The 26,194-nt window shown below is 42.1% G+C and overlaps 1 protein-coding gene across 2 annotated transcripts in view; it reads right to left on the reverse strand.

The window, feature by feature from the left end:
• EXOC2 (exocyst complex component 2) overlaps nucleotides 1–26,194 on the reverse strand; it is a 253,824-nt gene that overhangs the window by 147,498 nt on the left and 80,132 nt on the right. For both annotated transcript variants that reach the window (XM_069730751.1, XM_069730750.1), the window contains 4 exons: nucleotides 23,380–23,525; nucleotides 18,273–18,354; nucleotides 17,251–17,353; nucleotides 14,824–14,942 (listed from right to left, as the gene is read on the reverse strand). In XM_069730751.1, coding sequence (XP_069586852.1) covers nucleotides 14,824–14,942; nucleotides 17,251–17,353; nucleotides 18,273–18,354; nucleotides 23,380–23,525 — 450 coding nt within the window. The remainder of the gene's footprint in view (nucleotides 1–14,823; nucleotides 14,943–17,250; nucleotides 17,354–18,272; nucleotides 18,355–23,379; nucleotides 23,526–26,194) is intronic.

A 26,194-nucleotide genomic window follows, 5' to 3' on the forward strand; every position in this document is an offset into this window, starting at 1 on the left:
AATATCTGATAGACACCTCTCCATTACTGAAACCGGGGCTTGATGCCGATGTTTTTGGACAATTCACAGCTGACATCAACCCCAAAAACCATTACCCCGATTGCCTACTGCCAGGGCAATCAGAAAGAGCCAAGGTGAAGTGCCAGATTTGAAGCATCCAAGCCTGATAATATATCAGCTCACAGCTGTCTGTTTTACCTTTTTGCTGGTTTAAAAAAATTGGGGGGGGACCTCATGTCATTTTTTTCATTTAAGTATGTATTTATGTGACTTAATAGAAGGCGCTACAAGCTATCTGCCTATCTATCATCTATTATATTTGCAGATCACTTAAAAAGCTGAAATTTCTCTCCTGCATTCTATTCCGGTACGTGTCACATGAAAGGCACATGGATGTCATCCGTGTATGGTACGTGTTTTACATGGACCCATAGACTTATATGCGTCCGTGACATCCGTGCTGCCGGTAAAAATCGGACATGTCTCAGTGTGGGTCACGCAGACACACGGTCCATGTGCAAGCACAGACACGTGCGCAGCCCCATAGATTAGAATGGGTGTGCATGTGTACGTATCTCCAGCTCGTGTTAAACCAACGCCACTTAGCCACTATACAAATCAAAAATCATACCTGCACTATAAATAATACTATTTTCACTGTTCAGGAAAAAACGTTTTCTTTAGTATGAAAATGCTCCTTGCTACACCCTTGGTGTAACCAGGGACTGTGGGCACTATTTATCCCACCAAATTAGCATCAGTCATATTGTCTCCTAGCTTGATTGACACTTTGCGCAAATCAATAGTATAGGCGATTATAAGAAACTTTGTAATATATCTTATCAGAGAAATCAGTTTCAATCCCCAACTGACACTTCCACCCCTCCCCCACCTCCTGAACTTGTCATCCACTGTGAAAAATCAGCTCACGTCCATCTTTCTCAGAGATGATGGACTGAGGTATTGTGTGACACAGCCCATTATCCTCTATGATGTGAGGAGGAGGGGGAAAAGGAGTGAGCAGCGGTAATGGGAACAGGCAGAGGTAGACAGATTAACATGTTGTGGGACTCTATCAAGTGTTTTACCTCGCACCAAGCTTGATTCAGATCAAGACAGCTCAGCTCTGCTGTATAATACTCTCTATGTTGCTACAGCATGTCTCTGTGAGCTATAAAATGAATGAAGAGCAGGAATCCCTCTCGCTGTGCTCTGTATAGTAGAGTTCACTGGAGCCCAGGGCCGTGCACATAGTGTTAGTGTGTGCTCGCTTTCCTTCCTCGCTCCTGACTGCAGCATCTGCTCGCTTCATTGATACACCAGTCACTGTAGCGAGCAGCTATCACAGTCAGGAGCGAGGAAGGAGAGCACATACACACGCACAAAGGCCTCGTTCAGACATGCTTGTGTCACATATGTGTCCCAACCCTCTTTTTCAGGGATAGAATACATACCAGTTATAGTCCATAGCATGGGTTTCAAACACGCGGCCCACGAGGCCCCTGTGGCTCTGTTGTACGGCCCTCAGGCACCTGAGACAATCACGTCTAGTGAGTAAGGAGCCCATTCAACGTCAGCGTTTCTCTTGGCCAATCAGAAGACAGCAGCGGACATCGGCATCCTGGCGCGGAAGCACATGACATCATTGCTATGCGCCACGGCATTGGAAAAGGACGCTGTTTGCCGAGGGAGCGAGGTCAGGTGAGAAGAAATTTTTTTATGTGTATGTAAAGAGCAGCGGAATGGGGGACATTGTTACTAGAAGGGAACAAGGATGGGGACATTATTACAGGATTGGGAACCATTATTACAAGTTGAAGTACATTATTACAGGACAGCAGACATTATTACAAGCTTAGGTACATTATTACAGAACAGGAGATATTATTACAGGACGGGGGACATTATTACAGGATTGGAGACCACTACTACAAGTTGAAGGACTTTATTATAGGATAGGGGACATCATTACAGGACGGGGGACATTATTACAAAACAGTGGCATTACTACAAAACAGGGGACATGACAAGATTGGGGGCATTATTACAGGATTGAGGACCCCTATTACAAGTTGAAGGACTTTATTATAGGATAGGGGACATTATTACAAGCTTGGGTACATTATTACAGGACGGGGACATCATTACTGGACGGGGGACATCATTACAGAATGGGGGGACATTATTACAAAACAGAGGCATTACTACAAAACAGGGGACATTACAAGCTTGGGGGCATAATTACAGGATTGAGCACCACTATTACAAGTTGAAGGACTTTGTTACAAGACGGGGGACATTATTACACAGCAGGGCACATTACAGGCTTGGGAGTATTATTACAGGATTGGGGACCACTATTACAAGTTGAAGGACATTATTAGAGGACAGGGGACATAATTACAGAACAGGGACAATATTACAGGATGGGGGACATTATTACAAAAACAGGACATTACAGGCTTTGGGACATTATTACACAACATGTGACATTATGTTCAGGATTGGAGACATTATTACAGGATGGTGGCAAGAATTACTATAAGGGGTGAATTGCAAAACTACTGTATGTGGCTGATTGGGGGTAAAAAAGGAAAAACAGTATAAAATAAAGAATTAAAAAATAATGGAATAATATGTGGCCACTAAAAATGCTGCTTTATGTAAAAATGTAAGTAAAAAAAGAATACCTGTGCCATAATGCGCATCACAAACACCATTAAAAAGAATAAAAAACAGCCCCTCCCAAAAAACGATGATCAACAAGTCATATTGAAAAGTAATGGTATCACTAAAATGTAATCTTCTCATGCAAAGAATGGGGCCCTTCATTAAATTTTTTTCTATGTGTGGCCCATTTACCCAGCTGAGTTTGAGACCCCCTGGTCTGCAGGGCTGTTCACATGTCCTTGTCTTTTTTAGGCCAACTATGCCAAAAAATACTGGACATTTTTGATCAAACTCATGAATCAAAATTACGCATACAAGACTATGGGTTAGTAAACAGCACGGACATCACACGGATGGGATCCCTGTGCTGTCTGCTGATTACCATTGTAATGAATAGGAGAAGCTTTAAAGCTATGGTTTTTTTTCATCAGGCCAAATGGTACACAGAGGCCATAGGCATGTGCCAGGGGTGCAATGCGGAGCCCTTTTACATATTAAGTAAAACCTTTTTTTTCTGGACCCAAAAAGCAGTATTTCTATAGTACAGGCTTGATTCCTATAGGGGTTAAGTCCCCTATTTGTACTAGAAGTTTATTTGGAGGTTTGAAGGTAAGAGTCTCCCTTTAAAAATAAAAAACAAAGGTAGTAGTGTATTACTTAAACCATGGATTATTTATTTTACTCATTATATACAGCCAACATATTCTATAGCACTTTACAGACATTATCGTTGCTGTCCCCATTGGGGCTCACAATCTAAATTCCCAATCAGCATGTCTTTGTAGTGTGGGTGAAACTAGAGTACCAGGAGGAAGCCCATACAAACTCTTTGCAGATGTTGCTCTTGGTGTGATTTGAGCCCAGAACCCCAGGAAAGGAACAGTACTAACCACTGAGCCACCATGCTGTCAATGCTCACCCGGGTTCATCATGATGGCCTCAGATGCAGTAGGTGACATCAAGTTCAACCTGCCAAGAGGTTGAGCAAGGGATAAGCACAAGCATATATAATTTTTTTTCTAGAAAGGGTAAAAGTCCCCCCATTCTTAGTTACTGTTGGGAATCACTGGAGCCAGACTCCAATACCACCATTTTGTATAGAAACAGCACATTACAGTAGATGAATAGTTGTCATCTGGGGGCGTTGAATTCTACCACTCCCACGACTACCCCCAGCCCTCCCTGAAATTCTAATTTTGGGGAGTTTTTACAAATATCCAGTCCCATTTTGGCCAAAGTGTCCTGGGAAATCTGAGACACTTGGCAGCTATTTTATGTTTGTCATACTGTATAATTTTCTGCATTGGTTCTTTCATGAATCATCACAGTACTACTTGCCAAAGTGTCAAGTTATTCTTAGCCTTCTCTGCCACAGGCTACGTCCACCTGAGGGTATTGGTTTCTGTGGCCAAAAATGCCAATACAGGATTCCTTGTCTCCTGTCCCTCTCTACATATTTAGCCCAGTACTTCAGCTGTCAGTCATCTAACCAGAACATGAGCTGTTGGCTGCACCGGACCATGACTGCACACATTACAGCAGCAGTGAACAGAGCACGTTTGGAGGCAGAAATAAAGTTTCTCGTACAGAGGTTCTCAGTTTACACCTCTGTGCACAAATAAAAAGAAATCAACAAAGTGCACTCACCTACCACAGTATAGAAGCAATGTAACATATAAGCCCATCCCTCTGTTCAAGCAATGTGACGAGTAAGCTCGCCTCCACTTACAAGCATTGTAACGTATAAGCCCACTCCTCTGTACAAGCAATGTGACGTGTAAGCTCACCCCTCTGTACAAGCAATGTGACATGTAAGCTCACCCCTCTGTACAAGCAATGTGACATGTAAGCTCACCCCTCTGTACATGCAATGTGACATGTAAGCTCACCCCTCTGTACAAGCAATGTGACGTGTAAGCTCACCCCTCTGTACAAGCAATGTGACATGTAAGCTCACCCCTCTGTACAAGCAATGTGACGTGTAAGCTCACCCCTCTGTACAAGCAATGTGACATGTAAGCTCACCCTTCTGTACAAGCAATGTGACGTGTAAGCTCACCCTTCTGTACAAGCAATGTGACATGTAAGCTCACCCCTCTGTACAAGCAATGTGACATGTAAGCTCACCCTTCTGTACATGCAATGTGACGTGTAAGCTCACCCTTCTGTACAAGCAATGTGACATGTAAGCTCACCCCTCTGTACAAGCAATGTGACATGTAAGCTCACCCTGAAAAGTATAATTAAAGCCAAGGGGTTTATCTGTACAGCCGTGGAGACACCAACCCCAACGCGCGTTTCTGCAACAGTGCCTTCTTCCGGCAATGTGACATGTAAGCTCACCCCTATACAATTAATGTGACATTTAAGCTCACCCCACTGTATAAGCAATGTGACATGTAAGCTCACCCCTCTTTACAAGCAATGTGACATGTAAGCTCTCCCCTCTGTACAAGCAATGTGACGTGTAAGCTCACCCCTCTGTACAAGCAATGTGACGTGTAAGCTCACCCTTCTGTACAAGCAATGTGACATGTAAGCTCACCCCTCTGTACAAGCAATGTGACGTGTAAGCTCACCCCTCTGTACAAGCAATGTGACATGTAAGCTCACCCTTCTGTACAAGCAATGTGACGTGTAAGCTCACCCTTCTGTACAAGCAATGTGACATGTAAGCTCACCCTTCTGTACAAGCAATGTGACGTGTAAGCTCACCCTTCTGTATACAAGCAATGTGACATGTAAGCTCACCCTTCTGTACAAGCAATGTGACGTGTAAGCTCACCCTTCTGTACAAGCAATGTGACATGTAAGCTCACCCTTCTGTACAAGCAATGTGACGTGTAAGCTCACCCCTCTGTACAAGCAATGTGACGTGTAAGCTCACCCTTCTGTACAAGCAATGTGACATGTAAGCTCACCCTTCTGTACAAGCAATGTGACATGTAAGCTCACCCCTCTGTACAAGCAATGTGACATGTAAGCTCACCCTTCTGTACAAGCAATGTGACGTGTAAGCTCACCCCTCTGTACAAGCAATGTGACATGTAAGCTCACCCTTCTGTACAAGCAATGTGACGTGTAAGCTCACCCTTCTGTACAAGCAATGTGACATGTAAGCTCACCCTTCTGTACAAGCAATGTGACATGTAAGCTCACCCCTCTGTTCAAGCAATGTGACATGTAAGCTCACCCTTCTGTACAAGCAATGTGACGTGTAAGCTCACCCCTCTGTACAAGCAATGTGACATGTAAGCTCACCCCTCTGTACAAGCAATGTGACATGTAAGCTCACCCTTCTGTACAAGCAATGTGACGTGTAAGCTCACCCTTCTGTACAAGCAATGTGACGTGTAAGCTCACCCCTCTGTACAAGCAATGTGACATGTAAGCTCACCCCTCTGTACAAGCAATGTGACATGTAAGCTCACCCCTCTGTACAAGCAATGTGACATTTCATAGGTGTTTCTAGAGCCCAAAACCACAGTCCAGAAGATATCAGAAACTCCGCTTTGTCTACAAGCATATGCTTTCCATTCCGGATTTTATATTGCATGCCATTTTCTTCCATCGAGCAGTCTATATTAAATTCTATAAAGAAACATTTCATAAATACCTAACAGGGCCAGAAAAATCAAAACAGAAATTAAAACTTTAGACCAGTAAACTTTTTCTCATTACCAGAATGGCAGGCTAAAAAGTCACATATTAAAAATAATAAAAACGGAGGAAAAATATAATTTGAAAGCATTGATAAGTAAATGAAAGTTTGGGTTTTCTGCCGCTGACACAATTACATTTGAATTTGCGTCCACCTATTAATGCTAAGCATAGCTCACACTGTCAGGAGAATATTTTCGCTAAGCCTGGGGATGTGGTTTAGACATGAAATGGCTCCCAGCTGGAAGAAGCCTTTTTCCAGATGTACAGTAAGTGAGGGCAAAGGAAAGGGAGCCAGCTGCTGGGATAACAAGACTCCTTTGACATCGGCGTAACTGCCTGTGTCTAATGCTGTAAATGCATATAAGCCTATTCAAGGCAATAGAAATGGAGTCGTATGCTGTGTGCACGTAGTGTGCTATCAGGTCACTACTACATAGAAAAACCCATGGAACTTAAAAAAAAAATGACAGATATGATTCAGCATTTTAAAAGTAAGCCTTGATACAGAATTTGCATCTACACAGATATTGTCCCGTGCATCCTTGCAGACAAGGCAGGGTAGGTATGTAAGCACAATATGAGGAATCTTATCAGCTGCCTCATCACTATGTAAATCTACGAGGTTACGAAAAATACCGAACTGTTTTCAAACTGCAGGATTGTTAGGAATCCTGCTGGCGGATGTAAGTAGGGGGTTAACATGGAGCTTTTTTCCTGGCAGGAAAGGAGCACAATCCTTGGGCTACTTTTAGACATGGTTGAAAAGGTGAATATTGCTAACTAGTTGAAAAATACCATTCAGCGAACACTTTATATAAATTATGAAATTTAAGGAAATTTTTTTTTTCTTCCCTAAACTAACAATAGTGATAAGGTAGGTATTCACATTCAGCTTTTATTACCTTCACTGGTGTAGACTTTTAATGGAAATCGTATTGGGGCTCTTGCTCAGAATGACCATTTACAGAATGTGAAACGAGGGACCGCATATGTGAGGATCAAAACATTAAAATCAAGACCAGATAAGAAACTGAAAAGCACTATGGAATATTAAAGGGAATCTGTCGTCAAGTTTCCCATTAATTATCTGCTGCCAGTTATCCATTCAGTGCTTCTCCTAAGAGGCAATGGTTCTCCTTGTAGAGTGTGACATACTGGCTCTGGCATGGCAAGGTAAGGAGCCTTATTCTCTGAGCAATGCTCCTGCCAAATCAGTTCTCATACTTTGCACCGACGAGGGGCAATACCCCGAAACACCATGTCTGCAAATTTAGATTCTGATTTGGCTTTTATCCTAAATCATATTTCAATTCCTATTAAAGGGTCAACAGTGACTTGTAAGATTGCTGCTTCCAAGAGGTGGCGCTATAGAGTTTAACCATCTTCCGCTCTGGCCGGAAGTACTCACATGTGGAGCTGCTCTGTCTACTAGTAGTGGCCAGGGCTTGGTACTGCACTTTCAAGTCCTATTCAAATCAAAAGGAGGTGGATGTGCAGTACCAAGCCCTGGCCACTACAAGCAGATGGAGCAGCTCGGCAAGTGAGTACTTCCGGCTGGCCGGTAAAGCCCTGCCATGTGTAGCACAGGCGATCGGGAAATCGCAGCTTAAAGTCTCCTAAGGGGACTATTGAAGTAAAGTAAAAAGAAAATGTTGTAGAAAAATTTAAAAAGTTTAAAAAAAAAAAACCATAAAAAATTAGAATCACCCCCTTTTGCCAAATTCAAATTAAAACAATAAAAAAAATACACATTTGGTAATGCTGAGTTCAGAAATGTCTGATATATCAAAATATAAAGCAAAGTAATCTGATAGGTAAATGGCGTAACGAAAAAAATAAATTAAAAATCAAGAATTACGTTTTTATGGTCGCCACAACACTCAATAACAGGCGATCAAAACATCCTATCTACCCCAAAATGGTAGCAATAAAAATGTTAGCTTGGCCCGCAAAAAATAAGCCATCGCCCAGCATCAGGTCATGAAAAATGAAAATGCTACAAGTCTTGGAAAATGGCGCCATTTTTTCCTTATAAACTTTGGATTTTTTTTTCACCACTTAAATAAAAAACAATCTAAACACTTTTGGTATCTGCAAACTCATAACGACCTGGAGATTAGTAATGGTAGGTCAGTTTTACCATATAGTGAACATTCTAAATAAAAAAAAAAAAACCAAACAATTGTAGAATTCCACTTTTTTTGCAATTTCACCGCACTTGGAATTTTTTATCTCGTTTTCCAGCACACTACGTGGTAAAATCAATAGTGCCATTTATACTTGCAACTCACCCTGCAAAAAACAAGTCCAGTTATATTGACGGAAAAATTTAAAAGTCATGGCTCTGGGAAAAAGAGGAGCACAAAATGAAAACCCAAAAACGGAAAATCGCAAGATGAACTAAAATGAACTAAAAAAAAAAAAAATGGTAAAAAATAAAGAAAAAAAAGTTTAAAAAAATATATAAAAATGTTATAAAATAAAAAAAAGTTGAAATCATCCACCTTTTGCCCCCATTAAACCCATAAGTAAAGCAAAACAAAAATCAAAACGCTAGAATTGCGTTTTTATGGTCAACTCATCTCCTAAAAAAATAAGTAATCAAAGCATCACCAAAAAATAGGCCCTCACTCACCTACAGCAACAGAAAAATAATATTATGGGTCTCAGAAAATGGCGATACAATGGACAATTTAGTTTTTTTTTTTTTATAGTAGTCGTTGCAGGGTGTAGAGCTGACACCCGTACTTGATCATGGTGGCACTAAGCGCCAGCCCGCATGATCAGGGCACCGTATATATACGGTGGTGTGCGGGAATGCAGCTCCCGCTGCGCTATATATATATATATATATATATATATATATATATATATATATATATATAAAGCACATGTCGAGAAAGGGTTACAGAGGACTTTTCACGGATTTTAGCATGTTAAACTGGTTACATCATGGAATAGTGGCTGCAGAGCCGAATAAAACTTATTTTTTAATTTCTCACCTCTGTTGCAGAGATATTAGCTTTTACAGTCTATATCAGGAGTCCCCAACCTGTAGCTCGGGAGCCACATGTGGCTCACGGTCCCATGAATAGTGGCTCACGGTTGTCTGCCAGCTTGGTGCATTAGCTCCAGATTTAGTAAACTGGTATGAAGAGCACATCTGAAAATGGTGAACTTTGTGAGTAGTCCTGCAGAGAAGAGCAGACCTGGGTACACATCTACTGGTCTTGGGGGTTTAGAGATAATTTAAGTATGGTATGCTGGAGGCAGGATGTTACTAACGGTCAGAGGAGGTACTTGAAGATGGATGTGACAATGCTGAATGTGGTGGGAACCACTGGATCTTGGTACACTGCTTCGGGGTGATTTGTGTGGAAAAGCTTTGGTTATCATTATACCCTTAGACTAAGTGCACACGTTGCATAAATGCTGCGGAAATTTCCGCGGCAATTCTGCAACTCCTGCCGCGAGTATATCGCATGCGGAATTCGCATGCGTTTTCCCGCTAAACACTAGCGTTTTGCAAACGTAATTAGCTTGCAGAATGCTAGCGTTTTGCAAGCGATCTGTAGCATCGCTTGGAAAACTAATTGACAGGTTGGTCACACTTGTCAAACATCCTGTCTCCACTATGCGTGCAGGGCCGCATCCGGCAGCCCTGCGTAACCGGACACGCGGCGTGTCTTTCCAGACCGCAGCATGTCTATTTATCTTGCGGAGATGCTCCGTCTCCGCAAGATAAATAACACAGACTATCTATAGGAAGCGGTGATTCTGCATGTGTTCAATGAACACATCTGGAATCACAGCGCGTACAACAGGAGGGGGCGCTTTGGGCTGAGCGGGGTATCCGCTGCATCCAAAGCGCTGCCAATACGCCCCGTGGACACATACCCTTACGGGTCACAATTAATATCCCCTGAAAGACACGTTATTATTTTCAGCATTTGAGTGGTACTAATAGTAGGACTAAAATAGCAACCATGTTCTAACAGATCCCCACAGTTTTAGAACCATCAGTGTGTATGACAGATAAGATCATACACTTGATCACGCAATAACACAGGCAATATTCACTCAGTCATGAAAGTGTACAGTAATGGGCAAATGTTTTAGTAAAATAAAGAAACAATTTTTACTAATTTTGGTACCGTCATCATCATACTGCCCTGCATACATGTAATTTTTAATGCATAACTAACTCTGTTCAACTAAACAACAACAAAAAAAATGTCAGAATTGCTTTTTATCCTTATTTGAACTCCATATTTTTTTTTGTTCTACTATATCGATGCAAAATAAAATAAGGTTTTTGGAACTCGGGGGGGAAAAAAAAAACACCGTGGGAAAAAAAGGGATGCAAACTGGTGATGAACCCCTTAGGCCTCTTTCACACTTCAGTTATTTGGCGTCAGTCTAAAACCGCCATTTTCCTCTAACGGATCCGTCATTTTTTTTGACGGATCCGTTATTTTCCCATAGACTTGCATTAGTGACGGATTGTGACGGATGGTCGTCCGTTCCATCCGCCATGCGACGGATCCGTCGACATTTGGCGGACGTTTTCTGAAAATAGACGGACATTGGAACGTTTTTTGTCAACGCCGAAATGGCGGATCGCGACGGAATGGGCGCCTATGGGCGACGGATCCGCCGCAACCGTTTTTTCGGCGGATCCGTCGCCTCAATCCGTTTTTTCAATTGCGCATGCTCCAAAAAGTAGATACTTCTCCCAGACAACCCCCAAGTAACGGATCCGTCAAAAAAACGGATCTGTTAGAACCGTTTTCGCAACAATTGTGACGGATCCGTCAATCCGTCACTATGTCGGTAGTGACTGACGCCAAAAGACTGAAGTGTGAAAGAGGCCTTAATCATAATGATAGGAATTTATAAATACAACAAATATCCTGTAAAAATGTAAAAGAAAAAGTATAACTAAAAAAAAAGTATAATAAAGTATAGCTAGATAGCGACTCTCACACGGTAGTTAAGTTTTGCTTTACAAATAGTCCCGTGACTTTGTATTACTTACTTGACCCTGTTTTTAGAGCATTTAAAATGTAACAAAATATATCATGAAACATAAATTTTGAAGTAGAACAGTGTATAGAACGCGTTTACATAAAACAAGAAACATATAGTAGAACACAGCATACAAAATCGCGGTGGTTTTACCATCTACTACGTTCTAATCTTACCGGTTTCCATTTTATTTTTTTTCCCCCGATTTTGTTAAGTTTACAGGACGTTACAGGAAAACAAACATGTGAGTGAAATGGATTCCTCATTTTAATCAAACAGTCAAGGCTCCCCTTTAAATAATTACACTTTAAGTGGTTTCTTTCTCCACTTCAGCCCAAGCTTGCAACTATCATCTTGATTGTACTTTTGTTTGTTTGAACAGACCAGTTTCTAAACTCTCCTACTCTTTGTTCTCCTTCCCAGACCACCATAGGTTTTTTTCTGTAATTTGGGGAGTCTCACCCAGCCCATGGACACACACAGACTGTAAAATGGTTCTTTTACTGCAGCTCCTTGAGCCAATTTCAGCACTGTCTGGGATTAGTCCTGGGCTATAACCTCTGCAATTCATCACTGGACTGTCCAATAAAAGGAGGAGGATAAAGATAAGAGATGTCTTTGTAAATGTCATGTCCATGTCTACGACCAAACCTCTAATAGGAGCTCCATAGCAAGGCATGCCAGGAGGAGCTGACAGCCGGGATTTACTGGATGTACTGCAGGTTAAGTTGTCCTACTCTTTCCAGTGACCTCTTGGAATTTACTATTGTGTAGACCCATCATAAAAATAGAATATGCATCACATTAATGGAGAAGCAATCATTCAGTCCCATCTTCCACAAGACTAATTTGTTAGGTTTTCCTTGTCATCTTATATTCCTGTTTAAAGAGTTTGCTTGGTTTAGACAACGCGTTCCATTGCCCTATAAGGGTGCACTGAAAGTGGCGCTCACCTTGGAAGACCCATACATCAACTGGGTGCTTTTCATAGAGTGATGCTTCCCCCCTGAGAAATGATTACTGACTGCAAGCAACACACATTAGCAATGCAATATGCACTCTAACAATCTTTTCACACATAGCATTTTACAGCAGGAGCAAAATGAATGGGATTTTTAAAATCTCATTCACACGGTGCGATTTTTTGTTCCTTATGTTTATTCATTGCAGTTTTTGCTTTCTTGTAAATGCAACATGTAAATTCTATCAGTGGTTTCAATGGTTTTTTTCCTCCCCAATGCGCTCAATGAGACGGAGCACCAAAGACGCACATCTTGGCGTAGAATTGCAGTTGTATTTTTCTGGCGATTATGTTTTTTTCTGTGCAAAAAAAAAGGCAGTAAAAACAATATATAGACTATATATGCTCATATAGGAACACAAGCAAAGGCCGGCTTTCATTTGAAAATAGTTATAACATCAGTATGTTTTGTAATGTGGAATCCCACCCAAACCTCATACAAATGTGGCACTGGGTTGGATATGAACTCAAGAACCAAGCGCAGCAAGGTAACGGAGCAAAATGGTGATTTACCCTGCTGCCCATCCAAATGCAGGTGGTTCTCCTCTGGAACACGTAGCATGAATGGTTTATTTTCTTTTTGCTGCATTTTTTTGTGTGCAACAAATCCGCTGCATGTATGGAAGGTACATTTCTTCCTACAGCCGCTTACTTGCAGTCATAGGGGTGTTGCAGCGGGCTGTAACAGTCAGCACCCACTACACAATGACGGTGCTTTAATCGCTCTTTAGCACATGGATTGACAGCCTGTTATGCAGTGTATGTGTGCAGAGCAGGCTGTCAATCAGTGTGCAGGGGGGAGGTATTACAACAGTGCCCTCACAATTTAGTGAGTGGTGACATACAACAGCCCTCTGCACTGCCCCAATGACTGGAATGTAGTGGATGCAGGGAGAATATAACCTCATTTTCTCCCTCTAGCCACTGTTCCAGTAAGGCTACTTTCACACTAGCGTCGGAATCTCCCCGTCGTAATGCGTCGGGCTGAGATTCCGACGCTAGCGTTTGACGCACTGCACAACGGGTGCAGCGGATGCATTTCTCCAGCGCATCCGCTGCCCCATTGTGAGGTGCGGGGAGGTGGGGGAGGAGTTCCGGCTGCACATGCGCGGTCGGAAAAAGCGGTCCGTCGGCAGCAAAAAACGTTACATGTAGCGTTTTTTGCTCCCGACGGTCCGCCACAACACGGCGCAACCGTCGCACGACGGTTGCGACGTGTGGCAATGCGTCGCAAATGTTAATCTATGGGGCAAAAACGCATCCTGCAAACAACTTTGCAGGATGCGTTTTTTCCCATAAACGACGCATTGCGACGTATTGCAAAAAACGCCAGTGTGAAAGTAGCCTAACACAGCAAAACACATAAAAAACTATTTAAATGCAGATTACCACTATAGTTTAAGGTAAATAGCCTTATGGAGGAGGTGACAGGTTCCCTTTAAGGAAGAAACAGAATACTGTTTGCTTGGCTCACACTATGGATTCCTTTAGATTGGATGGGCCGAAATATAAAAAAACAATATAAGTGTGGCCGCTTAGTTCTGGGGGTCTACTTAAAATACCATATTTATAACAGTTGGCAAACCCCTTAAAGAGGTTATCCAGGACTATATTATGTTTTAACTATGAGCTGAAAAACGAATGGGCAGGTAACCAATGGCTCCTGCCAGCGATTACGCTGCTCCACGTCAATAGAGAAGCTCTTCCTCTTGTGGCTACTCAGTCGACGGGGCGTGACTATTGACGTCAAGCTTATCGACAGCTGGCTTCCCACAAATTACGTGGCAGGGATCTGACTGACAATAAGTATGACGACCGCAGACTCTCACCATGAACAGTACAGAGGGCAAAAGGAGCTGCTGCTCTGCTGACGTGATGCCAGAGGAAGTCACTGAAACGCTGGCGGGAGCGATCTGTGACAGTCCAGGAGAACTCCTTTATGGCACTGTTCACACAATGCATTCTCGGAGTTTTTTTCAAAAACTGGGTACCGTAAATTCACCATATTTTTACAGTGTATTTGGAAAATTGCAGGAAGAAATCACTATAAAACTCATTGTGTGAACACGACCTTAAAAAGGCAGCACAACATAGTACAATAATTAAGTGGAGCACTGTCCTAGAAAGTCATCTTGCAAAATACCTTACTTACGTGGACTTTCTTTTACGTGTTAATCTGAAAAACAACCTAGAGTAGATTGCATTTAATTTCCGCAAATTGAAGGGTCATTTTAGCTTGCTTCCCTAAAGTAAACATGGCTAACAACATGAAAGTTCTCCACAGTCTCCAGTTATAGCATAAACACCCGTCTTCGGAAGACATACAAACCTAATTAAAAAGGGAAAGAACGTGAAGAACTTTTACGCTGGTATCTGTAAGCGTTTTACTGGAAAAAAAGATGGGTTAATGAGTGCTTCCATATTATCATAGCCTTGCTTGCCTTTTAGTTCTTTCACGTAGCCCTCCTTACAGCTGTGCATGAGCTGTAGAATCCATTTGTGCTGAGCTCCAATACACTGCCAAGCCGGGTCACCCGGAGCGTGGAGTTCGGAAAGATATCTGCAAGGAAAAAAAAGGGGGATCAAAGATCAGCTGCTGACTAGAACAACAAAGCTCCACAGACATCGGCACTGCATGGAAGATTTTTTTTTTCTGTTTTTTTGGAGATGCTAATATTTGAGATATTTAAGTTTTAGATCAACACCACTCTGTGGCCCGCGGTAAAGCCAGATAACACTAGAGCAACCAGTTGTGACATAATGCATACTTCGGAATTACCGTACTCAGACACAGCTTCCGTAATAAAGTGTTATTAACCAAATGTGTTCCAATAATGAAGTAACCCTTTCAAAAAGCATAAAATAGCATAAAACAATCATAACAAGTGTTAAATACATTTATTGGCTTTTGTAAAGTGAAAAAAAGCAATATGTTTACATGGTTAAAATTTCTTTAAAGCGTAACTTCTATCCCTTTACACCACATCTGGACGTGGTCTAATAAGATTTCCGCAGCTTACTCCATACTGCCAAAATCCGCAGCAGTAAAATACGAAAATGAGGTTTTTAGCATCCAATAAAGAAGAACATAAAATCCATATTGAATTCGGGGTTAATATTTTATGCAAATGTGAATAAAGAATCACAATTTGTGGAGCTGGAGTCTCTTCATTTTGCACTTTCCACGCCTTGACAAGGCGCTTCCGGACTCCGAACACCGTCAAGATGCAAAGCCGGTGAGCTGGATTTTATTTCATCGTTATTTTTTTAGGTTTCTACAATGCTAACGATGAAATCTGCAGCGAAATGCACATGCAGATTTTGGTGTAGAGGACTAAGATGGCCAACACTTTGGGTATGTGCACATTTAGTATTTGCAGCAGACATTTCTGCACCAAAAACGTGCGCCTGAGCAGGAAAATCTGTGCATAAAATACACCCGTATAACTAAGCCGCATGTACCCGAGATCTCTTATTCACTTTGCTGGTACTATAAAATGCTGTGCAAAAAAATTGGCAAAAAAGCAACGTGCGAAAAAGCCATTAAAGGAAACAGACCAGCTGACTCAAACTGCCTGAACCATGGTTGGCTCTTGCATTGTAGACATCTAAATTTTACTCTGAAATGCTGCGGCTTTAGTTAAAAGTAGCACCATGGACAAAGTGACTAGTCCAAGAGGTACGAGATATGCCTCTGCTGGCTTCTCCCCGCCCACTCGGATAGACTGACGATCTCACCCTATACACACCGAGTGAGAGGGCTGTCAGTCTAGAAAAAGGTCATGGAGATCCCTTGGAGGACCTGATTCTTGGCCAGTTACCTCATTCCAGGCCACGCATTCAACTATGCTTTTCTCTGAAATTCCCCAGAATTTCATACAGATATCTATAATACAGGTGGTCTCTGATTCATACTACGCGTGCTTCAGGCATCATGAATCAGCTCCTCCAAGTGAAATACCGAGGACTGCAGCAACTGCTAGGCAGACAAAGAACCTTTCCAAGCTGCACCTGGTCGGCTACCTAAACTTCAGGAACATTCCTACCTGCAGATATAAATTGGTTACATATCTGACAGTTACAGAGCAAATATGGGAAACCAGAATTTCCATTCGGTTTGATTTTGAGTCTCCACCTCTGCTTATGGATCCTGTTGTTTAAAATGGAGTTGATGTATTTTTATATATCTTTTTGTTTAGACCTCCACTTTTGTCATCATATAAAAAGCTGAAATGTATTAAAAATATGAGCGATGTTAAATACAATACTTTTAAGTTAAAGAGGTTGTCCACTATCTATACACTGATGACCTAGGATAGGTCTTCAATGTCTGATCGACCGGGCTCCAACACCTCCGCCAATCAGCTGTTATTGGTGTCGGCAGCGGCCGGAATTAGTCACTTGCGGAGCTGGTCATCTTCTCATAGTGGCCATCGCAAGGTACTACATATCTGCACCCTATTGATTTGAATAGTAGGCAGGTGTGTAGTACCCTTCCCGGCCACTGCCAGAAGACTGAGCAGCTCTGCCAGTGAGTAGTTTCGGACAGCGGCCACCATCTCCGATAGCGGGGGTCTCGGACCTATCCCAAAAATAGGTCATCAATCAAAAAGTAGTGGACAACGTTTTTAACTGACTAAAGACTAATTAAACCTTTCTCACCTACTAAGCTAATCCCTCAGTACACAGTTGGCACCTAACTGAATACAGCTGGTATTATATGAAGTTTGAAAGTGTAGCAGAAGTATTTTCAGAGGCTAGGCTAAAAACCATTCCCCATGCAAAATGGGCATGAGGATTTGATATGATGCAGCAAGCTTGTTATTATAGGGTGTTTTCAGATCCACAAAGAAATACCGAACTTGTACCTGATGTAACGTTTCTGGTCATGCAAAGTGGAAGGGGTTTCCAAAAGTTTAGCCAACAGTAGTTCCCTTAATGCTTCAATCCTGGTTTCTACTTCAGCATAAACTAGAGAATAACAACAAAGGATTTCATGGTTACTAGTACATTATATTAAGTAGACAAACAGGAGAAAACACACTGTAAATTGTGTAAATCTTCCCATTGCTTTCTCGGCTCATAAGGAGGAGATTGGATTTAATATATATGGGATCTGAATGGGATATAACAAGCCAAACTTTGATAATTATGTTAGTTCTCTTGGAGAGAAGTTCAATAAAGATGACCTGTCACTTGTATAAAAAAAATTATAACATTTGTTGCTTTTGAAGCGCACCATGTGAAATCTCAGCCTGCAGATCAACTGGACGTTTCTTCAGAGTCTTCTTGGGGGTGTGTGCTATTACCTATCCCTCCCAGACACTGCCAGTCAGAGTTCGGCAGCATCAGACTCACAGACCTCTAGACCAGCTGTAGAGCTCTGATAGAGTGAGGGGTGAAAGCACACACCCCCAGAGAAGACTCTGACGAAACACCCAATTGGTCTGAAAACAAAATTACCACATACTCCAAAAACAACAAATGTGAATATTTCAGAGGGAAGCAGCATAAAACAGAAAACAAGCAGAAGCAGCAGAAATAGGGGAGCTTTGGGACTGTGCAATGCATTTAACATAGTTTTTTGAGCAAGTGACATGTCCTCTTTAAGGGGCTATTCCTAAGATGCAAAGTGAGGGTATATTGCTAGGGTTTGCAACTACTTTCTGATTGGTGGAGGAATGACTGCCAAGATCACCACCAATCTGGGCAGTGCAGGTGACACAGCACTGCTTTAGAGCTGGGCCCATTGTACAGTTGCTTCTTGAACAGCTGTGCACCTGGTCACAAGTGCAAAGGGACATGCTGTATTCCTTTACATAGCAAGTGTCCTTCTCATTCTCACAAACAATCATATGAAAATAAAAAAAAAAAAAACAGGATGTCTCACCTTTCTTAAACACGTCTACTTCAGTCTTTCCAAACAAAGATTTTGCTTTTTCATAATCATTAATAACTACGTCATAATCACCCTAAATTAAAAGGAAAATGCCTGTGTCACAAATGTAGCAAATATAGATACATGTCCTTTTTTTAACATTGATTTCAAAATGAAAAGCAAATTATACAAAAATTAACATAAGCTTCTCTACTGCCCACTCAGGTGGACTGTCAAGTTTCTCCCCATTTGTGTGTATGGATAAAACCTATCAGTAGTGATGAGCGAGTATACTCGTTGCTCGGGTTTTCCCAAGCACGCTCGGGTGGTCTCCGAGTATTTATGACTCGGAGATTTAGTTTTCCTCACCTCAGCTGAATGATTTAAACCTACTAGCCTGGTTGATTACATGTGGGGATTCCCTAGCAACCAGGCAACCCCCACATGTACTCAGGCTGGGTAGTAGGTGTAAATCATTCAGCTGCCTCGGCAGCTCGGCTTTGGGAAAATGTCCGTCGCGATCTCTTCTGCGCACGCGCGGCATCCCGCGGCCATTTTCCTGAAGCCCCGTGCAGCAGAGCACTCCATCTGCGCACGCGCGGCCCCAGGAAGATGGCCGCCCCCACCGATGACAGGGGGTAATAGCGCAGATCGCGCGCTGCTCCTTCACGTGCGCGCAGTGGATTCGTCACTGCGACATGCGCACACCACTACGCCACCAGCTGGGGAAGAAAAGAGCGATGTCACCACGCCCACCTGACCAGACCAGCCTGATTGACAGGCGAAAACGGCAACTTTGGGAATGTATTGCGCAGCATAGGTGGGGAATCAGGGTACACTACATACACTATAGTAACACACAGAGCAGGTCCTATTTAACAGTATTTATATCTCAATCTGAAAAAACAGGGTGACAGGTTCCCTTTAAGCTTTTGTAGCTAATATAAAGACACAGTGTTGTATACAAACATCATTCACTAGTAAACTAATATAGTAGAAGGGACTGCATCCTCAAGGATTTGGCATTATTATCAGAAACCTGTCACATTGAATAAGCTGCCTGCTTTGCCAGAAGAATGTTATAAATGTTGTAGTATGCAAATTGCCTCTTCTGAGAAAAAGAGGACTTAAACTCTATAGCGCCACCTGTTGGAAGTAGCGATCCTACAAGTCACAATCAACCCTTTAACGAGTCGTGCAATATGACTTAGGATAAAAGCCAAATTAGTATCTCAATTCGTAGACACGGTGTTACGGGCTGTTGGCCCTCGTCAGTGCGAAGCATGAGAACGGATTTGGCTAGGTGAGAGGCTCTGGACTGGGGTCTAAGGGGTATCGTTTCTCCTTATGGAGAGTGACATACCAGCTATGGCTTGTCAAGGTAAGGAGGCTTATTCGCCGTGCAATGCTCCTCTGGGAAATATAATATGCAAATTGCCTCTTTTGAGAAAAAGAGGACTTAAACTCTATAGCGCCACCTGTTGGATGTAGCGATCCTACAAGTCACAATCAATGTTGTAGAGCAGGAGAAGTTGAACAGATTAATATATAGGTCCTGGGGATAAAAGTGTAGTATAACTTGGATTTTAGTTTTAGAAATTCCTGTTCATTCGGGACTCAACAGTCAAGTGGGTGGTCTCAATAAGTGATTGACAGCTATTTCTGAATACAAGGTCATACAGCATAGGCTTTGCGTTAAAGGGGTTTTGCCACAAACAAAGTTAACATTGAACAATAGATTTTTGAATAACAATATGTTCAACTAATGGATCTGACGATATAATCTTATATACAGCGGGTAAAGTAAGTATTGAATACGTTAGCAATTTTCTAAGAAAATATATTTTCTAAAGGTGCTATTGGCATGAAATATTCTCCAGATGTCAGTAATCCACAAAGGCAAATAAATCAAATCATAGATGTCCATAAATTAAGTTATGTGTACTAATGAATGAATACTGAAATGTATTTAATACTTTGTACAAAAGTCTTTGTTGGTGAAGCAAGATTAAAGACACCTCCTGTTTGGAGAAACTAGTCACATGCATTGCTCAGGTATTATTTTTTTCCCTTCTTCCACACAAACACTCTTCATATCCTGAAGGTTCTGTGGACTCCGAAGCTTTAAGTTCCTTCCATAAATTTTCTATTGGATTCAGATCTGGTGATTGGCTGGGCCATTTTAGAAGCTTTATTTTCTCTTTCTCTGAAACCAATTGAGAGCTTCTTTGGCTGTGTGTTTGGGATCATTGTCCACCCTCATTTCATCTTCATCATCCTGGTAGTTGGCAGCAGATTTTTATCAAGAATGTCTAGGAGCATTTGTCCATTCATCCTTTCTTCAATTACATGAAGTTTTCCAGTGCCACATGCTGAAAAACAGGCCCACACCATGTTCCCACCTCTAAACTTCACTGTTGGCATGGTATTTTAACATGGTGTATATTTTGGCATTCGAAGAGTTCAATCTTGGTCTCATCTGACCAGACTTTATTCTGCCGGTATGTCACAAGCTTGTCTAAATGTTGTTCAGCAAACTTTAAACGCACTTGAACATGCTTTTTTTTTCAGCAATGGAGTCTTGAGTCGTGAAAGTCCATACAAGCCATGGAGGTTGAGTGCATTATTTCTTTGAAAACAATTGTACCTGCTGATTCCAGGTCTTTCTGTAGCTCTCCACAGGTGGTCCTTGGCTATTGGACAACTCTTCTGATAATTATTTTCATTCCTCTGTCTGAAATCTTGCGGGGAGCACCAGGTCATGGCTGGTTTATGGTGAAATTATGTTCTTTCCACTTCTCGATTATCACCCCAATATTGCTCCCTGGAACCTTAAGTAGTTTAGAAATTCTTCTGTAACCAATGCCATCAGTATGTTTTGCAACAATAAGGTTGCCAAGGTGTTGAGACCGCTAACTAGTTTTACCCATCATAAGATGTTTCTTGTGTGGCACCTTGGTAATGAGACAACTTTTTTTATAGGTCATCAATTGAACCAGTTGATATTATTTTTCACTAAGTGGCAGGATTTATTTCTAATTACTGATAGATATCAGCTGGTGTCATGACTTTCCATGGCTTTTTGCACCTCTCTTGCTTCATGTGTTCAATACTTGTTCCTTGGGTCCATTCTCATTTTTACTCAATGTATGGACATCTATGGTTTGACTTCTTTGCCTGTGTGGATTGGATGGGTTGTTACCAACATCTGGCGAGAATTTCATGTCAATAGCACATCTGCAATATATTTACTTAGAAAATTGGTGACATGTTCAATACTTATTTCACCCGTTGTATGTGCCCCTGCTCTGTGCTGTGTAATGGCTCTGTCTGACCATGCAGGGACATGGTCTGTGCATTCCATGGTTCCTGCGCAGGGGAGGATGCAAAAGAATATACAGACATTACAGCATGGAATCACAGTTGATTCTCTCTTTGAGGCAAAATATTTCCTAAAAATAGGCAGTGAAATGTTTTGCCTCACAAAAAGAATCAGTTGTAATCCCATGCTGTCCTTTCAGTATACTCTCTTGCTTCCTTCCTTGCCCAGGTGATATGGTATGATCAGACCTTGTTCCTGCATGGCCAGACACAGCCATTACACAGTACACTGCAGGGGCACATTTATAAGATTATCTCAGCATATGAACATTATTTTTAAACACATCCAATTGTGGATCTTATTTTTATTCCAAGATCTATTGATTAAAACGTACTTTGTTTGTAACGGGCAGCACGGTGGCGCAGTGGTTAGCACTGCAGCCTTGCAGCGCTTGAGTCCTGGGTTCAAACCCCACCAAGGACAACATCTGCAAATAGTTTATATGTTCTCTCCGTGTTTGAGTGGGTTTCCTCCGGGTACTCCGGTTTCCTCCCACATTCCAAAGACATACTGATAGGGGATTTAGATTGTGAGCCCCATCGGGGACAGCGATGATAATGTGTGTAAAGAGCTGCGGAATATGTTAGCGCTATATAAAAATAAAGCGCTGCCAGAAAACAAAAGATGCCCTTTGCTGCTGGTATCAAAACAACCAAGTGCCGAGGTCGTCAGTGCATGTGCCAATAAAAATAAAATAAAATGATACCACGCTAAGGGGATATATATATACAATACTGATCATGTGCATAAATCAGCAAGAAAGTACAAACAAAATAGCCACCACTCCTAATTGCCCAGATAGAATGCCTGCTGCGTGTACTAAAGGACATGAGAATGGAGTGCACTAAGTAGAACGTTGAGCTAACATGCCGCAGGTAAGGGCATTGCGAGTCTGACTCACCGAGATCCCGTGATGGATGTGGTGCCGGCGGCGATGTCAGGAATATGAAGTGCGTCATTGATCAGTCTGGCTCGTGGGATGCTGGTCCTGAGAAACAGGTACTGGGTGAGGAGGCCAACAAAGGGTGGCCGCAGCCCGACGGGAAGGCGGTGAGTCGGTGTGGTAACTAGGAACGCCCCGGCCGGTGGCATCCCTGGAAACAGTGAAGGAGCAGGAAAAAAAAAAAAAATGATGATGACGGCACTCCTTCGAAACGCATCGGCTTCCTTCTTGGTCCCAGCGCTGCTCCATACTTTTTGTGACGTCGGCCATTTTTTTTTCCTGCTCCTTCACTGTTTCCAGGGACGCCACCGGCCCGGGGCGTTCCTGGTTTCCACGCCGACTCACCGTCTTCCCGTCTGGCTGCGGCCACCCTTTGTTGGCCTCCTCGCCCAGTACCTGTTGCTCAGGACCAGCGACCCACGAGTCGGACTGATCAACGACACACTTCATATTCCTGGCAACCCCGACACCACATCCATCACAGGATCTCGGTGAGTCAGACTCGCAATGCCCTTACCTGCGGCATGTTGCTCAAGATTATTATTTATTATTATTGTGGGAAAATGACTTTAATGATTTAGACAACCCCCCCACCCCCAACTACTAAGCACTGAATAAGCCTAGATTTCAATTAAAAAAATATTAATTGACAGTTAAAGTGAATCTTCTCTTACAAATGTGTATCGAAATCTGTTCAGTTCCTCCTGCTTTGGCAAAAAACTTTAAATATTCAAATATATATGTATATACGGTACAATACATTAGCATTTTATGGTTGTTTGCCATAAACTTACCTTCTGAATGTTCTTCTCAATGTTGAGGGGAAGGTTGAATAAAAATTTAAATCGCTGTAGAACGTTCAGTGCGTTTCGCGTGGAGTCTGCTTTATCTTTTCTGCCCAGCACTTCTTGAAATAGAGTATCTGCCGTGGTACTTGCACCTGACAACAGAAGGCAGTGTCTTTCATACAGCTGTCAAAATCTCAAACCCAAGGTTGGAAAGAATCAATCTCTTCTTTCCTTCCAAAAACCGATTACGACGCAGTTGGCTTATGACAAATGAACCGTAGCCAGAGATATTTTTATTATTTTCTGGACTAACCATCCCTTGAGCGCGTCATGATTGTTAACAATTCACTCCTCACAAGTCTTGGTGTAACACACAGTTTCTCCAAAAGGTTACAAAGGTGCTATTGTGATTACCTTATACAGGAGGCCTTTTATATATACAGATATATATAGCTTGTAAATAGCACACATTTCTCTACCCGTGAATTAACCTAATTATTCCTTCACCCCAAAGAAAATAGGAGAAAAAACTGGAAACGTTTTGATCCCTGCCAGCAGAAAGTCTCTACATTATCTGGTCTACTGACCATACTTTAAGCAAAGAAGAAGAAATTACATCAGTCTCGCTGGGTGGCTTGCGTGCCATATACTCAGCACTGTGGGTGGCCCTGAGGAGTTGAGAGCACTGGCTAAAATAATTGTTTAATACAAGTACAAAGTTAAAACTCTGCAGGAACCTTCAACTCTAAAATAAAAATCCTCACCCAAACAAAGCTAATGTCTCCCTTCACAAGTGTAAATAGCGGTGTGAAAAATTGAGAAAAAATAAAGGAAAAAGTCAAGTCTCAGATAATAAAACTGAACGCTGAAAGCAAAGCACTAATTCAGCGCACGACAGCCATGAGCGACCCTGGTGTAAGATTATCATGTGTCTTCATGTATTGTTCACAGCCATGCAATAGAGTCCAGAGACTTTACCTAGTTTGTCCAATCCCAAATCGTGCAACCGATCGGACATGTAATGTGCATTATATATACCGTACTGGTTATATCACCAGATCTCCAGATCTGGGGATGCTCATCTGCTTCAGTGACTACACACAACTAGAGAGGTTTCAGACAACAATTCTGCCATTAAAGCCGGAATGTCAAACTCAAATACACAGAGGGACAAAATTAAAAACTTGAACAAAATCGAGGGCCGACCTTGATATTTATTTAAAAAGATGTGTACAATTGAGGAAATTTCATCAATCATCTTTCCAGTATCTCATTCAACACCCCCCCCCCAAACAGATCTTTCCATCAAAGTCAATTCCTGCCCATTCTCCCCAGTCCCACAAGCTCGCTGTCTTGGGGTAACCCTTGACTCTCTCGTTCAAACCACATATCCAAGCCATTTCCACTTCCTGCTGACTCCAACTGAAAAATATTTCCCGGATCTGCACATTCCTCAACCAGGAATCTGCAAACGCACTAGTGCATGACCTCATCATCTCTCTGCTTGACTACTGCAATCTCCTGCTTTGTGGCCTCCCCTCTAACACTCTCGCACTCCTTGCAACCTATCCTAAACTCTGTTGCCTGACTAATACACCTATCTTCCCACTATTCCCTGGCCTCTCCTCTCTGACAATCCCTTCACTGGCTCCCCACTGCACAGAGATTCAAGTTCAAAACCCTAACCATGACATACAAAGCCATCCACAACCTGTCTCCTCCATACTTCTGTGACCTAGTCTCCCGGTACTTACCTTAATGCAACCTCCGATCTTCGCAAGATCTCCTTCTCTACTCTACTCTTACTTACTTTCCCACAATCGCATACAAGATTTTTCCACGTGTATCCCACCTACTCTGGAATGCTCTACCCCAACATATCAGACTCTCGTCTGCAGTGCAAACCTTCAAAAGGAACCTGAAGACCTACCTCTTCCGACAAGCCTACAAACTGCAGTAACTCTCGTTCCACCAAACCACTGCATGACAAGCTCTACCCTCTACCCTACCCTCATTCTAAAAACTACACCCCTCAAGGTGCTCAAAACCACATTCATGAAGTTGAATAACCCTTCATGTGCTTCATCGGAATATGTGTGGAAGAAAAAAAATGAACATTTAATTTTTTTTCACAAAAATTTCACTTTAGACCCAATTTTTTTATTTTCACAAGGGTAACAGGAAAAAAAGGACCCCGATATGTGAGGGAAAACTACTGTTTGGTGCATGGCAGGGCTCGGAAGGGAAGGAGCGTCATTTGACTTTTTGAATGCATGCAAAAATTTGGTGAAATAATTAGTGGGTTGGAGAGTCGCTAATGTGCCTAAACTGTGGAAACCCCCCACAACCCCCCTGCAACACTTTCTAAACTAGACCACTCAGGGAACTTATCTAGATGTGTGGTGAGCACTTTTAACCCCCAGCCATGAAAATTAAAAAATGTAAAAAAAATTCACACAAAAATCAATTTTTTTTTAGCCAAAAGCTTTGCATTTTGATAAGGGTAACAGGAGAAATTTGTTGTGCAATTTCTTCTGAGTACGCAGATACCCATATGTGGGGGAAAACTACTGTTTGGGGGCATGGCAGAACTCAGAGAGGAAGAAGTGACGTTTTGGAATGCAGACTTTGATGGAATTGTGTGTGGGTGTCATGTCGTATTTGAAAAGCTGGTGGTATGCCAATAAAGTGGAAAACCCCCAACAAGTGGCCCCATTTTGGAAGCTCGGCCACTCAAGGAATTTATCTAGATGTGTGGTGAGCACCTTGAACCCCCAGGTGCTTCATAGATTTTTACAACGTTGAACTGTGGAAATGAAAA

Source organism: Ranitomeya imitator, chromosome 6 (assembly GCF_032444005.1).
Source record: "Ranitomeya imitator isolate aRanImi1 chromosome 6, aRanImi1.pri, whole genome shotgun sequence".
Classification (NCBI taxonomy): Eukaryota; Metazoa; Chordata; class Amphibia; order Anura; family Dendrobatidae; genus Ranitomeya; species Ranitomeya imitator.